At 39.9% G+C, this 15,356-nt stretch overlaps 1 protein-coding gene across 1 annotated transcript; it reads left to right on the top strand.

The window, feature by feature from the left end:
- The first annotated feature begins 137 nt into the window (after positions 1-137).
- LOC137386086 (oxaloacetate decarboxylase, mitochondrial-like) lies at positions 138-15,322 on the top strand. The gene is made up of 3 exons (XM_068072766.1): positions 138-236; positions 9,148-9,244; positions 14,702-15,322. Exons 1-3 carry the CDS (start codon positions 157-159, stop codon positions 15,185-15,187), a joined length of 663 nt encoding a protein of 220 aa, XP_067928867.1. The 5' UTR covers positions 138-156; the 3' UTR covers positions 15,188-15,322.
- Positions 15,323-15,356: the final 34 nt, after the last annotated feature.

The following is a 15,356-nucleotide window of genomic DNA, read 5'->3' as shown; positions in this document are numbered from 1 at the left end:
CATTAATGGGCGTTTAGCGAGTTACCGAAATGGTGAAGCTGGAGTCGCTATTTACGGTTAGCAGTTTGTGACCGGGCCGTACGATAGCCCCTTGAGCAGCTCACGGTTTTGAGTCTAGAGGTCAAACGCCCACCAGAGTCATGAAATATCAAGTCTATGAATAAGTTAGATATGTCATCCGCAGCACGTTTTGCAGAATTCGGAAAGAAAATAGTTGCTGTCGGTAGGAATTACAGGTATGAACTATTTGAACATTTTTAGTTTTATTACGAAGCGCAAGCGAAGAGTTGCTGTAAGCAGGCTCAACTGCAAACTTGCTTGCTATAGCTTGGATGATCGCAGTCATTGCTAATTGTGACGAAACTGTTTTATACGATTGGAATTCTTATATACAGTATTTGGGTGGCATCATCTCACAACGGTTTGATACTGCCTATTGCTAGTCCAACGGGTTATTTTACGAATTTTTATGGGCGAGTCGTTTAAACGTAAGCAACTTGTAAAAATATGCCCATTTTATAATTCAACTGCTTGCGTTTGCCGAGACGTTTTCCGTAACCGCAAGCTGGGCCATTCCAGAACAGATATTTATGCTCTTTGCCGGAGCAAACGCACTTGATTACCTAGTTTGTTTGAATTACCAGACTAAAAAGGTTTGTTGTGGAAGTCAATGCTGACTAGCCAATTGCAAGTGGGATCTGCATACAAGTTGTCTTACACCGATTGAGTGATAGCTCTCATGCACAACTGTAATTGTTGCAAGCAAGGTGACTGGTGAATGAGTATGGCTCTTCATTCACACAACCTCTATAAGCATGAAAAGATAGAACAATTAGATACAATTCACTACAATCAATCGTAATGCTGAATCGAGTTCACAAATAATAAATACTCAAACAGTTACTCTTGTAAATGTAAGAATGTCAAGGTATATATGTATACACAAAGCTGCACAGAGATAAGTTAATGTTACCACGCTGTTCTTACTGATTCGTAACTCTTCGTAGTTCCCAGTCCTTCGTTTTGTCGCTTGTAGTCTGCATCACTTGTTGTGTGCTCTTTGTTATACCCCTAACACTGGAGCACCTTTGCTTATATAGCAATGGTTGAGTGTTAATCTAAGAGCTTCCCATGCAAGCTGGCTTTTTAATTACAGGGCTAATCTGAGAATAGTTGAACACTTTTGGTGATTAAAGCAGCTCAGCTTAGTACATCAATCACATTATCCACCCCTAGATGCAGTGCCAGTATTGTAATATTGGTTCACAAGCGTCGATAAAAGATAGATTATGGATCCAGCTCCAATGTTGACAACCCTGTTGTAACTTTAAGTTACAATGCTTAGTTGTCCTGACAATGCAGCTGGTTAGAGTGAGTTGAATGTTTTGAGTGGCGGTTGACGCTATACCAGGGCTTGAGGCCATAGATAAAGACATCCGAGAATCCCCAAGTAAGTCTCCAAACTTTGTGTCATTGGACTTACCAATATCTTCTTTTAAGGCCTCGAAGCTCAATATAACACATTATTCGTCAACCAAGGAGGTTTTCTCAAGGCGCGTCTTGGCCGTTCAGGAAGCAGAACTTGTTCTTCCCCGGACATGTTGAGATCATCAAAATGCTGATCAAGTTTAACATCTGCTGATACTGGATCCTCTACAGCCCCAATAGGCTCTTCTATATCACTGGGAGAATCATTCCTTGGCTGTTCAACATCCGAGCTGGTCCTTGGGCTTCTCAGTTGTCCAGCTGGATCAGATGCCGGCGTAAACAGCTTGAGACGACATTCACTGGCGGTTCCTTGACTGGCCACTTTGTAAGTACCGTTGTCAAAGACCTTCTTTACAATGTATGGCCCATTAAACTTCGGTAGTAGTTTTGGGTGGATTCCTTTGCGTCTCTGTTTTGCACTAACACCAGGTCACCTTCTTTGAAGATTGCATTCTCCTGATCAGGTAATCCAGGAGGCAGCATTTGTTGAGTGCGAATCAACTGGTAAGTAGTAACTAACTGATGTTGCATATGTGAGGAATATTCACTTTGTGTAGTCTTATCGACATCATGTGTATCATCTATTAACTGGTCAGGTAGCCTACATTCCCGCCGTAGCACCAAATAGTTCACAGTTTGCTCTGTTCCTGCATGTGGGGTTGATCTAAAGGCCCTCATGATATGTGGTAGCATAATTTCCCAGTTTTCTTGAGCTGCCATTTGACTAAGTAAAAGACAGCAAAGGGAATTGCCCAAAGTTCTATTTCCACGTTCCATCACCCCGTTAGATTGGGGATGATAGGCAGTTGTCCGAGTTTCAGTGATCTTCCACATGGCGCAAAGTTCTGCCATAAGGTCACCTTCATACTGTGTTTCTCGGTCACTATGAAGCTTGTCAGGTAATCCGAAGTAGCAAAAGGCATGGCTATCTAAAGCCTCAGCAATTATAGGAGCTGTAACATCAGGTAGAGGTATAGCATCCTGCCAACGAGGAAAATGATCTGTCAACGCTAAAATCCATCTGCTTCCTCAAGGGGTCAAAAGTAGCGGTCCAACTAAGTTGATCGCAACCTTTTGCCAAGGACGGCCAACCCAGAGAGGTCCATGACTCGAAGAATGATGCAACCCTCCAGACTTCGCTCGCTAGCATATTTCGCAGCTGTTCACTATACGTCGAACATCAGAAGTCATTCCAGGCCAGTACCATGTCAGTCGTGAGTGTTCGGAGAGTCCTCATTATCCCAGCATGAGAAAGAGAATGCGTGTTCCACACCACCTGCTTCGGCATGTTCATAGGACAAAGTATCACTTCCCGAGATCTTTTCCCAACAAGTATACGAGTTACCAGCACTTGATCCTCTCTTATTCGCATTAAAGAGAGCATGGTGCTAAGCTTTTGTAATCCTGTACTGCCAAGGTTGACTATAGCTGGTTTCATAGATTGTTGATTCTTGACAGCATTGTAGATAGTCGCAATATCACTTGGGAGCAACTGAGCCTGACACAGTTCATCAGAGCTAGGTGTATTCGACTGTGGTGTTTCTGAAGGTTGGTTGCTACCCCCTTGTTGATTAGAAGAGTAATCTAGAGTCTGCTCGTCATCATTCTGGCACTTATCACTAGTGCTGGAATCTTACCATGCAACAACCATCACCATTAGTTATGATTAAGCTGGCAGCTTGTGAGGACTTTGGTCCACTCTTAGCTGATACTTCACAGACTGTACCAACAACTTGTTGGGCGCGATTTTCCTTCAATAAATATCAGCACATTCCTGTGCAATCAACTTCTCTCCAGCAATCCTAGTACACACAGGGTTTTTATTTTGTGCCCTCTCTGATAGTTCAATTTGGATTTGGCTCATGCTTAGTCCTCCACATTGTTTGGTGACCCTGTCGCATTTGGTGCAGTCATGTCATGGCATGGCCTTGATAACTAGGGCAAACTTTTGTCAATAAAGTCAATTTTCTTTTACATGTTGGGATCACTTTAAAACACAAAAATACCACATATGAGCACCCTAGGTACATTAATAGCCAAGTTATAAGGTCAATAAATTGTCAATTTTTATTTTTTAAGTCAATTTTTATGTTCGAGGTCAATTTTTATATTTTTGGGTCAATTTTCACTCTTTATGCATACTGGGAATTCAGAATTTCCCTTATTAAGGTATTTGGGCATTTCCCTTTCCTAATGGAAATTTAGTAGGTTTTTACTCTTGCTTTATTCTCGCTTGTATAGGATGAGTCAGCATGGCATGATGAAATCTGCTCAAGCCACTGGTTGTATTTATAGCATGCCCAATTATATGACTAGTATGCAGTCAGTTTTACACTAGTATAGATGCCAAAAGTTAAGCAATCAGCTCATGGGAAGGTTCTTCAGATTATAAGAGAGTTTCCTACCAAGTTTACCAAGACACCAGGCAATGATCTGTATTGTAAACTTTGCAGTTGTGTAGTAAAATCTTCTAAACGATTTTTTGAGGAAAGCCATTAGAAAACTGCCAAGCACAAGAAACAAGCGGAACAGCCAAACCAGTCAACGCAAAAGTTCTTACCATCAGCATGCAATGCATCTAATATGTAGCTACATGTATTAATGTTGTGTTTTCAAACTACACTTGGACAGCTCGATTTGTTAATCAATTATAAAACTGCATTTTAAAGTCAATAAAGTCAATTTCCCAAAACAATAAGGTCAATTTTTTTGATTTTGAGGTCAATAAAAAGTTTGCCCTATTGATAACCCATCAGTGTTTCTGTTTGCTTCCTGGTCGATGTTCTATGGTAAAGGTGAATTCGCTCAAGATCTCTAACCACCTTGCAACTTAGGCAGAAGCCGTAATCCTCCGGCATAAACATAAAAGTGAAGCATGATCAGTACGAATTTTAAACTCTTTACCATACAATTATGGACGAAAATGAGCAACAGATTTCACAACAGCAAACAGTTCTCTTTTAGTCACACAATAGTTTTGCTGAGCAGGTGACAAAGCATGACTATAATAGGATATTACCCGTTCCTGGCCATCTTGGACTTGGGACAAGACTGCACCAACCCCATTAAGAGAAGCATCTGTGTCCAGGACATAATCATGAGCCGGGTTTGGATAACCCAGAACTGGTGCCATCAGTAGCGACTGCTTCAGTGTGTTGAAAGCTGCATGGCACTCCTCAGTCCATTCAAACTTGGCTGTTTTACTGGTTAGCTTTGTCAGTGGTCGGGCTTTGTTGGCAAAGTCCTGGACATACTAAAGATAGTAACCAACAGTTTCAAGAAAAGATTGTAGCTCGGACACATTCTTCGGAGATGGCCAAGTAGAAACAGCGGATATTTTTTTTGGATCACTTGCGACACCATTGCTACTAACTATATGTCCCAAATATGCCACTTCTTCTTGAAAGAGATGGCATTCGGATGGCGTAAGCTTAAGCTTGGCCGATCAAAGCCGAGATAGAACCTCTTCAAGGTTGAGGTAATGTCCTTCGAAGCTGTTGCCCTTGACTATAACATTGTCTAGATACAGCAGCAAAGTCTTCCAATGCAGTCCTTGTAACACTTGCTCCATCATTCGTTGAAATGTTGCCGGAGCTGCTGTCAAACCAAATGGCAAGACTTTCCATCTCCACAGGCCTTCTCTAGTGCCAAATGCCGACTTATCTTTAGCATATTCATCTAATGGAATTTGCCAATAGCCGCTCGTTGAGATCCAGTGTGGAGAAGAGTTTGCTGCCAGCCTAGACCTCCAGGTTTTCAACTATACGAGGCAGGGGGTGAGCATCATGGACTGTAATAGCATTTAACCCGCGATAGTCAATGCAAAATCTCCAGCTGCCATCTTTCTTTTTCACGAGCACAACAGGAGAGCGCCATTCTCCATATGCGGGCTCAATAAGACCTTGCTTTGACAACTCGTGCACTTGCTTGCTGACCTCGGCTTTTTTCTCCACCTTTACAGGGATAGAATGTTTCATAAAAGAGGTCAGTCCTTGATCAGAGTCACCTTTCGAAAAGACATCACTGAAGCTATGCAACAACTTGGCAATTGCTTTGCGTTGCGAAAGCTGAGAACATGCTTCAGTTGTTGCCTCTTCATATAGGTTTTTAAAGTGAGATGGAATAGCAGGAATATTTTCATCTGACACAAGCTTCTTGTGGTTCCCATCCATCATATGAACAGTTGAATATGAATTGACAATCTGTCCCTTTTCCGAGCTGACACACTGCCCTATAATAGATCAAGCATTAAGATGACATACTTGCATTGCAGGATTAATGCATCTAACAAAAAATTTCCTTTTCTCACTCCATGTACTCACACTAGCAGCAATAGCTATGCCATGCTTAGCCGCAACCCCTGTGTCTTCCACTATGCCAACAGGGGTACAAATGTTATTTAATAACCGACATCGTACCAACTGTTCAGATCTAGTAGGAATCGATTCATTAGCAATTACCTATACTCAACTAACAAAATCTATACCACGCTAGTTGGTGCATCTAAGGTGTTTACTATTCATCACAACAGTAGTCTAAACAACTAACTAAACAATTGTGGCTTACTAAAAAGGGGTAGTCCAAGTATAGCATCTGGCGCAATATCTGCAACAACAAAGTCTAATTCGATTGGTTCTGATCTTAATCTTCCAGCTAATTTTATCTGTCCATAAAATTTCAAACCAGATCCATCTGCCAGAGTGCCTGTAGTATGTTCAAATGCCAGCAATCCACCAAGAAACCTCTGTAGCAGCCTATTATACATTCTCCTTGCCAGCAAGTTGAGGGTACATCCACTGTCTACTAAATACTGTTACAGTATTTAGTAGGCAGTAGTAGACTCTACTAGCAGTGAACAGCCTTCAACTTTTTTTGGAATATAGAGTGCAGAAGCAGTGGCTGCAAAATTTATACAAGGATGCTCTGCACCAACCCTAGTACTGCAATTACATTGACCTACCAGAGGGTTCGCAGCATCGCCAGAGCAATGAAGAGACAAGGGAAGCAAATCAGGTTTCCTAATGATTAGTTGTCATTGTGACAACTCACCAGGACTGTCTGCTTGGCTCATCCTTGTTTCTCTTCTGCCATGCTTATCTGGCTTTTTGTAACGGGTTTATGACACCGGTTCACCCTCTTTACCCGTAATCTTAGGAGTGAGCCTTGCAAGTTTTCCTGATTAGGGTTTGTGGATGGTGGTGACTTTTTCTTCCGTACTGTACAACTCCTCATCAGATGGGAAGAGTCTCCACATATGAAGCAACGTTCGACTCTATGATACTTGATATTGGTTGTGTCAACACTTCTTTGTTCTAGAGCAGCAATCCGTGCAGACTGATCTTTTATCAGCTTTGCCTGTTTTTCCAGTTCTAATGACATGGAAAGTAGAGCCTCAGCCAGATCTATCTCAGTGCCATCAGAGTTGTCTTCTGCAGCTTTGCAGCTAGTACCACTTATATTATTCATTTGGGTTACTCTCGGAAGATTTGTAGTCCTTGATAGTTGTACTAGTGGATGCCCAGCTATTTCATATTGTTTTGCTGTGGTGACGGCTTCTTCCAGATTTGAGGCCCTGACTAGCAGCAGGTGTCGCCAAAGTGCAGGGTCATCCACAGCTCGCTGGAAGTGTGCCAAGGCCATCTCGTCCTCGACAGCACACCCAAGACCACCATAAGCTAACTTCGACAGCCTCTTTACTTGGTTACCCAATGATAGGTAATATTTTCCTGCTTGTTGGTGTGAATAGTGCAGCTGTTCTCCTGCTTCAGACGCAGACAGTCCGAACATCTGTAGCAGTTTCCTATTTACTTCAGCAGCCGTGTCAGCTTTTCCACAGTCTTTGGCTGTTCCCTCTAAGCAGGATTTTAGCTGTATTAGCGCGACTCAGTCATCCCATTGGCTTACATCACAAATTTCAGTTAATTGTTGTATAAACAAATTTACATCTCCATGTCCATCAAAGTGTGGTAATCTGAGATCCACTTGACCTCTGAGTGTAGAGTTTGGAACTTCAGCCTTCTTATTAGACTTGGTCTAGTTGTTTTGTGAGGGTGCGCCAAAAATCTTGGTTAGACTCACAACTATCACACTTCTCTGAAGCAGGTTTGACCAACCTGGTTGAATGCAGCTGCTCTGTTGGTGAGACAGTAAAATGTGCCAAATAGTGGAGTCCATCTTCTGCTGGAGACAATATGCGATTGCTGGCAGCCTGTCTGTCCTGCAGTTCCAATACATATTTCCGGTACATATTGTCAATGAAGGTTGCCCCATCAATGTGTACTGATCTATCGGAGTGCACAACTTGCTTTGGCTGTTTCTCAGCAGCATCGGTAAATGGATTGCCATGTCCCGAAATGAGTTACTGATCGGCAGGAATGGATTAGTAAACATTCTGTGATCTGTGCCTTGGGCCATCTCTTTTCAAAGAGCTGTTCAACAATTACTAGGTTGTGCGTACAGCTAAACTTTCAGTAGCAGCAGAATTACATAAATCCCACTGCTGCCACCAATGTTGTGAAAGTCAGCGCTGAATAGCCACTTGCAAGTGGGTTCTGCGTACAAGCTGTCTTATACCGAATGAGTAATAGCATTCATGCACAACTGTAATTATTGCAAGCAAGGTGACTGGTGAATGAGTATGGCTCTTTATTTACACAACCTCTATAAGCATGAAAAGATAGAACAATTAGATACAATTCACTACAATCAAGCGTAATACTGAATTGAGTTCACAAATAATAGATACTCAAACAGTTACTCTTGTAAATGTAAGAATGTCAAGGTATATATGTATACACAAAGCTGCACAGAGATAAGTTAATGTTACCACGCTGTTCTTAATGATCCAGTCCTTGGTTTTGTCGCTCGTAGTCTGTATCACTTGTTGTGGGCTCTTTGTTCTTCGTCTTAACACTGGAACACCTTTGCTTATATAGCAAGGGCTGAGTGTTAATCTACGGGCTTTCCACGCACGCTGGTTTTTAAATTACAGGGCTAATTTGAAAATAGTTGAACACTTGGTAATTAAAGCTGCTCAGCTTAGTAAATCTATCACAGGTTATTTGTAACAATTGATTTGTTATATTTTACAACTTCCTTTTTGGTATACTATTGTGGAAGTCAGCACTGACTATCTATTTGCAAGTGGGCTCTGGTTACAAGTTGTCTTATACCGAATGAGTATTAGCTCATGCACAACTATAATTGTTGCAAGCAAGATGACTGGTGAATGTGTATGGCTCTTTATTACCCAAGCCAAAGCTCCACAGAGATGAGTTAATGTTCAAATAATCCACAAATTTCCATATATAGTTTCGTCGCTTGTAGACAGTATCTCGTGCTCTGTGCTCTCTGTTCTTCTGTCTCACTAGGGTATCTTCCTTCATTACATATTCTTATGCATCCTGTTTTACACTGGCTTACATATCCTTATATACAGTGTTATGTGATAGTCCATTGGAGTTCCATGAAAGCTGGCTTACATATTACTATGCTAATCCCAGGATAGCTTGATGCATATGGCTATTAGAAATAACTGAGTTTAGCAAATCCATAACAATACTTTAAATTTTTGTTCCATTTTTTCTTATTTGCGTTGTGTTATCAGTTTTTTTAAATCTTTTTTCAACAACTTCACTCGTGTTTGTTAATTTGTTTTAGTGAGCATGCGAAGGAGCTAGGCAATGCAGTGCCTGCAGAACCGATCTTGTTTCTGAAGCCAACGACGTCATACATTACTAAAGGCAGTCCAATTATTGTAAGTTCATCGATCAGTTTTGGTTTTTGCTTGTTCCATGGTTGCTATTAATTTTGTTTCTACTGGACATCCATAAATTCATTGTACAAACATGCCTCCATTTACTTATGTAGGATTGTGCCTCAACATTTTGCCTCACCATCACGGTACTTATGGGTGAGTCTAAAATTTTTTGTTGTTGTGCTATAGTTCCATCATATCCTCCCCAAGTTCAATAGTTGCAGAAGGTCTCCTGAATGACTTGGTAATACTGTCTCCGAACACAATAGTTCTTGTTAGCTTTCTTCTATTTTCTGTAGTATGTGTCTAGATTTAGAGTGTAAGTAAGGGCACTAGTGTCAATCCAGTTGATTTGGAAACTGGTTCTAGTCTGGGTAAAAGGTGAAACCCTGGGGAGCGAGTCTATTGTAAGGGGATTTCCAATGCAGTAAAAGTCTGTGGTGTACATGACAGAATGGCCCGTTGCTCTCAGATGTCTCTCAAAGACTTGTGTGTGCAAGCTGGTTCCGCCACAAGAGCAATAATGCTGTTAGTAATGCATCGCTATATGCAAGCCTAAATTACCACCTTTTTCTCAATATAAAGTGCACTGACGACTGTAGGATGCACTGGCCATTCCTAATAACCCAGTTAGTCTGGCTGGCAGCCCAGTCGTATTTTCTAAAAGGGTTGGATATGGTATGACGTTGACTGTAATCGCCTGGTTAGCAGCAGGTGTTTTTGTCTTATCTTCTGATGTTTTGCTATCGGCGGTAGAAATTCTCATTAAGTCTATAGGTAAAATAGTTTTTATTCCTGTCTTACCCATCAATCTTTTGACCCTTTGTGCGACAGTTTCCTTATTTGGCTTAGCCAATTCACTGAATACCTTCTTTGTTATTCTGATGTACTTCACAATGTCTTCCCTTACAGGTAGCTTTTATGATCTTGTCAAATTCAGCGTCTGAACCATTTATCTAGCAGTCTGGAAAGTTTTTTTTATTGAATCTTGTAAGGCTGCAACCTATATGGCTAGTTTATTTTCTGCGAATAATTTATCGTTATGTAGGTTAGTCGATTAATTCTCTTCGTTCTCCGTTACACTCGTTGCTTGGCTGACTTGACGCTCTGGGCTTGAATGCTGGAATCATAGTTTTTTGTTCTTCATGGCTAATGGGAGGCTCCTCTGTTGTTGTGTTTGGTTGAGTAGTTGCAAGGTTCCTCCTTTAAAGGATTGTTGGCATTTGTTGATTTTACCCTGAATTTCAGGCATTTGCTCTTCCCATTGCGGTTTCTAATGTTTGTATGGGTGGTAGTTCTCTTAATATAGCATTGACATCTCTGGAGGATGTGTTAAGGTTGTGTTTAGTCATTTTCTTTACCTATAACTTCTTGTGAATGGGAATACTAAAACAGTTATAGTAATTATACTTCCTGGGTTGGTTAGTCATTCTTTTTAGGCGTGTGGGTGTGTCCTTTTTAGGCGTGTGGGTGTGTCCTTTTTTGTCTCAATTTTTTTGGTAGACTCAAATGTTCAGAAGCTTACATTGGTAGGTATTCTTTCAGAATTTTTATTGTATTTTGTTCTTTCTTTTAATGCATCAAAGAGCCTAAGTCTTCCTAGTTCTTGAGTAATTGCTCTTGTATACTATTTCAGTTAGCTTTTTTCTCCTTCTAGGGCTTCGCACTCCAATTACATCTTCATTTAGTCTGCGATTTCTATTTGTTTCTTCACTGTTTGTAGTAGCCTGGTTTGTCCATCATCTTTGATTTTTGTTTTTTCATGTCAGCCTATTTTTAGTTCTTTTTTTTGTCATGGCTGTTGCTTGTAGAGCATGTCATTGTTCCATGTTACCTAATTGGATGTTAGTATGTTTAATATGGCTAGTTTTAACTTGTTATTCTTTTGAGAAAGTTCTTATTTTTTGTTGTTACTTTTTGGAAGTCTTTCTCTAATTGGTGCTAGGTATTTGGGAGTTCTCTGACTTTTGGGATCTCCTTTCTTTTTATGTTCATTGTCTCCGCCTTTTTAGGGTTGTCTATTTCTTTTCTTTATTCTTGATCCATCTCTTCAAGCAGGTCTATTCCTCAAGTTAGTTCTTCTTGAGGATTAGGGGTGAAAAGTTTTCTTTTGTATGGTGTTCTTCGCAGGGTTTTTAATCTGGGATGGGTGTTGGTGTGGGATACAATCCTTTTCTTTAGTATGTTCTGCTTGGTTTATGTCCTTGTACAGTCTAGGAATGGGTGTTGGCGGTGTCCTTTTCTCACGTTTTAGTGTTGCTCTATTTAGTCTCAGCCTGGCCAGAGACCTCGAGTTTTCTTTTCGTAGGTCACTTGTCTCCTTTTCCTTTCCTATTTTTTTTAGTTCTATTATCAATTTTTGTATTTTGTTCTGACATTTCCTTATGCTATTTTTTTCTGGAAAGCTCTGGACATTTTTGCTGTCCTTGCCCTTTTTGTGATCTTTTTTACTTGAACTGTTCAGTTTGGTATTGGAAATATCTCTGTTGCTAGGTACACCTCTCATACAGTGTTTTTTCTGGTGTTCATTAGTTAATGGTGCTCTCCCAAATTCCTGTAAAAGTGTTGTATTTTTATATATGGTTATCATGTTGGACGGAATTTTTGCCTTGACCTTCTATCAGGTAGGTTTGGTTTATGAAGTGATTCACTATCTAAAAGAGGCTTAACTGTTTTGGCTGAAGTTATTTTGTTTTGTAAAATCACCAAATCTTCTATGCAAAAAAATAAGAGTTGGTCTGTCATGTCTGTTCGGAGTTTCTTTTGCCTATCCCTTATCAACTAATGTGTCATTGTTATATTGTTTTGTATTTGTTGTGCGTATTCACTTTTCTTCTTTGAGATAGCTTTCGTCTATTGGTGACCTTATCAGCAGTTGATCAGGTAATAACATATTTTTGTTGTATATCAACAAGTTTAGCCAGAGACCTTGGAGTTGGAGCACTGGCCTGAAGATCTTAGTCATTCCCAATAGCATGCTTTTTAGCAACTCGGTGCTCCAATAACTACTGGAATTGTAGTTGGTCTTATATTCAAGCACTTTCCACTCTCTGTTAGTGGGAGATACTTCTCCACCTTCCCTTTTTTTGCTGGTTATGTTGTAGTCATTGAGTACTGCGACATCTATTGTCGTAGCCCTCTTGCTTCATGTCTACTGCTATAATATCTGGCTGGTTTGCCGAGATGTGCTTGTCAGTCTGGATACCGAAGTGCCAGAGAAGCATGGCACGGTTGTGTTTTAATGTATTGAGGTCATACTCATTGCGTAGGGATCTGTACACGTATGTGACGTGATTAAGCTTTTCAGTGTATACATTTCTTGCTAGCTGCTTGCATCTACTGTTGATGTGTTAGATGGTCTCTGGTGCATCCTTGCACAATCTGCATCTAGGAGCATTTTTAGTGCGATAGATCAATATTTGTAGCTGCCTAGTTGGAAACATTTTCTCCTGTGCTGTCAAGATTAGAAACTCTGTATTTGTCATTAGGTTACTTTTGTTCAGACAAATATGTTTGGTGGAGGTCACCAACTGCAAATAGAGGTAGTCATCGACTTATGACTACGTTTTGTTCCGGTCGGTAATAAGTGGATTCGGACGTAAGTCAATTCTGATCTAACTTAAATAAATTTAACTTACTAAACACATACTTGAACACATATTCCTTAGCACACACATAAAGGAAGTTTTAGTATGTATTTTAGTAAACTTCAAACTTTCATCTAAGATTTTTTCATTCATCTGTTTGTGAATCCGTTTTTACAATAACAGATAACGCTGAACTCGCCATGGCAAGCAACGTATATCTCTTAATAAGTATATAATCAGTACGTAAATCGCCAAAATTTTAATTTCGAGAGAAATTATGGTTGGTATCGCGTGGCAGAAAAAATTCACCCAAACGAAAAAGCTCAACGAAAATAACGAAGAACGGCTTACGCTACGCCTCGCAATGAACTGCCTGACCTTCCCACAGACTTGGTCGTAAGGTCTGTTGGACCTATGCCGCATAGGCCGTAAGACGACGACTGCTTGTACTTGTCCGTGGTAGGCACCATGAAGATGTTTTATGTGCCAGTTTGATTCCTCATCATAAATGTGCAGTTCCATTGTCATAGCAATCGGATGGAATTCAGCTAGCAGCTTGTCTATGGTGGTGATCAAAGCTGGATGATATGTTTTCATGCCGTTTTTCTTCTTCTTTCCATGGGCTGCCATAGACCTTTAGGCTCCTGCCCTTAGTATAACCTAGCAGTATCAAAATGTAAGGTATATACACTGGTGTGCAAGATAAACTAGACCCCTTGATTCATTGAACAAATTTCTTAAATTTATTTGAAATTTGGTGTTCTTGTCTCTGTTACTAGTAAACAAACATACATTTAACACTAGATTCAAAATATTGTCAAGATTCGGAATGTCCCATCAAATAACGCACCTAAATCGGATCAGAAGCAGTTTTTTTAACCGATGTAACAAAAATGATTAGATTACATATCACCAGGTTTCCTGAGCTGATTTCTTGCTTCTAAAATTTATACATATAAATTATTTGTTTTCAAAATCTAGTCTTGTGGGCAAATCTAGTCTTAAAAAAGCAAATAAAAATCATGTGGTGTGATCATATCTGTGCAAATTGCTATTTTCAACTATTAAAAAAATTAAATCTTCAGAATTTAGCTTACAGAAATCATTCAAGAACACAATTTTACAGTTGTTTACTTTACATATTTGAAATTAAGAAAAAAAGAGGATTAATTTAATATACAATTTATGGCTATTGACTAAATTCACAATGAGTAATAATGTTGTAAATGACTTAAAATGAGAGTTTTAGTTTTTCAACAAAAGGGTTCAGTTTATTTCGCACACCACTGTATGTATATATCTATGTAGACCTATACCATATATACATATACATGTATATATCTGTGTGTATATGTATACATGTATATCCGTGTGCATATGTATGTGTATCTGTGTGCGTATATAGGGTATATATACCTTAGACCGTGGTATATATATATATGCAGATTTGTGGTTTCTTTTAAATCAAAAGAAAGCCAGCTACACAGTAGCTTTCTCATCATACATATGAATTGTAGGATGTTGTAACGTTACAATAGTGGAGGCACAATGGCAGTTTGCAGGTAGTAGAAGGCAGTTTGTGGTAGTGGCAGGTTGTATCGCTCATATCTTTCAGGTTGCCACACCACTGCAGTATTCTGCATCGGTAGCCCTTCAGACATTGGCTAGGTAGCTTGTACTGCGATGTTTGAAACATAAGCTTCAAATCATTATTGATATTAGGTATGCTAGGGAAGCTTTGATACAATACAAATATTGTCTGAGACGCTTCAACTTGCCTCATGACTATCTAGATGAGTTGTCATCACCTGGCAGCTCCTAATATTTCTGTACATGAGTTGAGATTTAAATTTTGTCATTCTAATTTCAGCTGCCCAAGGGAGCTAATGAGCTGCATCACGAGGTCGAATTAGGTGTGATTATCAGCAAAAAGTGCAAGGACATTTCAGCAGCTGATGCCTTGAGTCATATTGCTGGTTGCACTGTCGCTCTCGATATGACAGACCGAGTCAAACAGACAGAGCTAAAAAACAAGGGACTACCGTGGTCTGTAGCCAAGGGCTTTGATACTTCATGCCCAGTAGGGGACTTCACTCCACTCTCCTCTATGCCGAAGAGCCTGCAAGCTCTGGACATTTGGTTAAAAGTTAATAATGAAACGAAGCAAAGCGGCAACACTAAGGATATGATATTCTCAGTGCCAGACTTGGTTAGCTACATAAGTGGTATATTTACTCTTGAGCCTGGAGACCTAGTTCTTACTGGCACACCAGCTGGGGTGGGCCCTGTTAAATCTGGTGATGTTATAACAGCTGGGATTGAAGGCTGCCCCAACATTGAATATTATATTAAGTGAATAAGTATGCGTGTCTAATGAATAGAGAAGGCTACTGTAGATAAAAGAACATTCATTTTTATGGTATAGTGCTACTGTTATCACTCGTGGATAAACTGTTCTCTCCGCAGTGCTATATAATAATGCTTTAAAATATGCATGAAATAATAGATTTGCATGAAAAATTAGA

This window comes from Watersipora subatra, chromosome 1 (assembly GCF_963576615.1).
Source record: "Watersipora subatra chromosome 1, tzWatSuba1.1, whole genome shotgun sequence".
Lineage (NCBI taxonomy): Eukaryota > Metazoa > Bryozoa > Gymnolaemata > Cheilostomatida > Watersiporidae > Watersipora > Watersipora subatra.
This window is presented reverse-complemented; position numbering and strand designations above follow the sequence as displayed.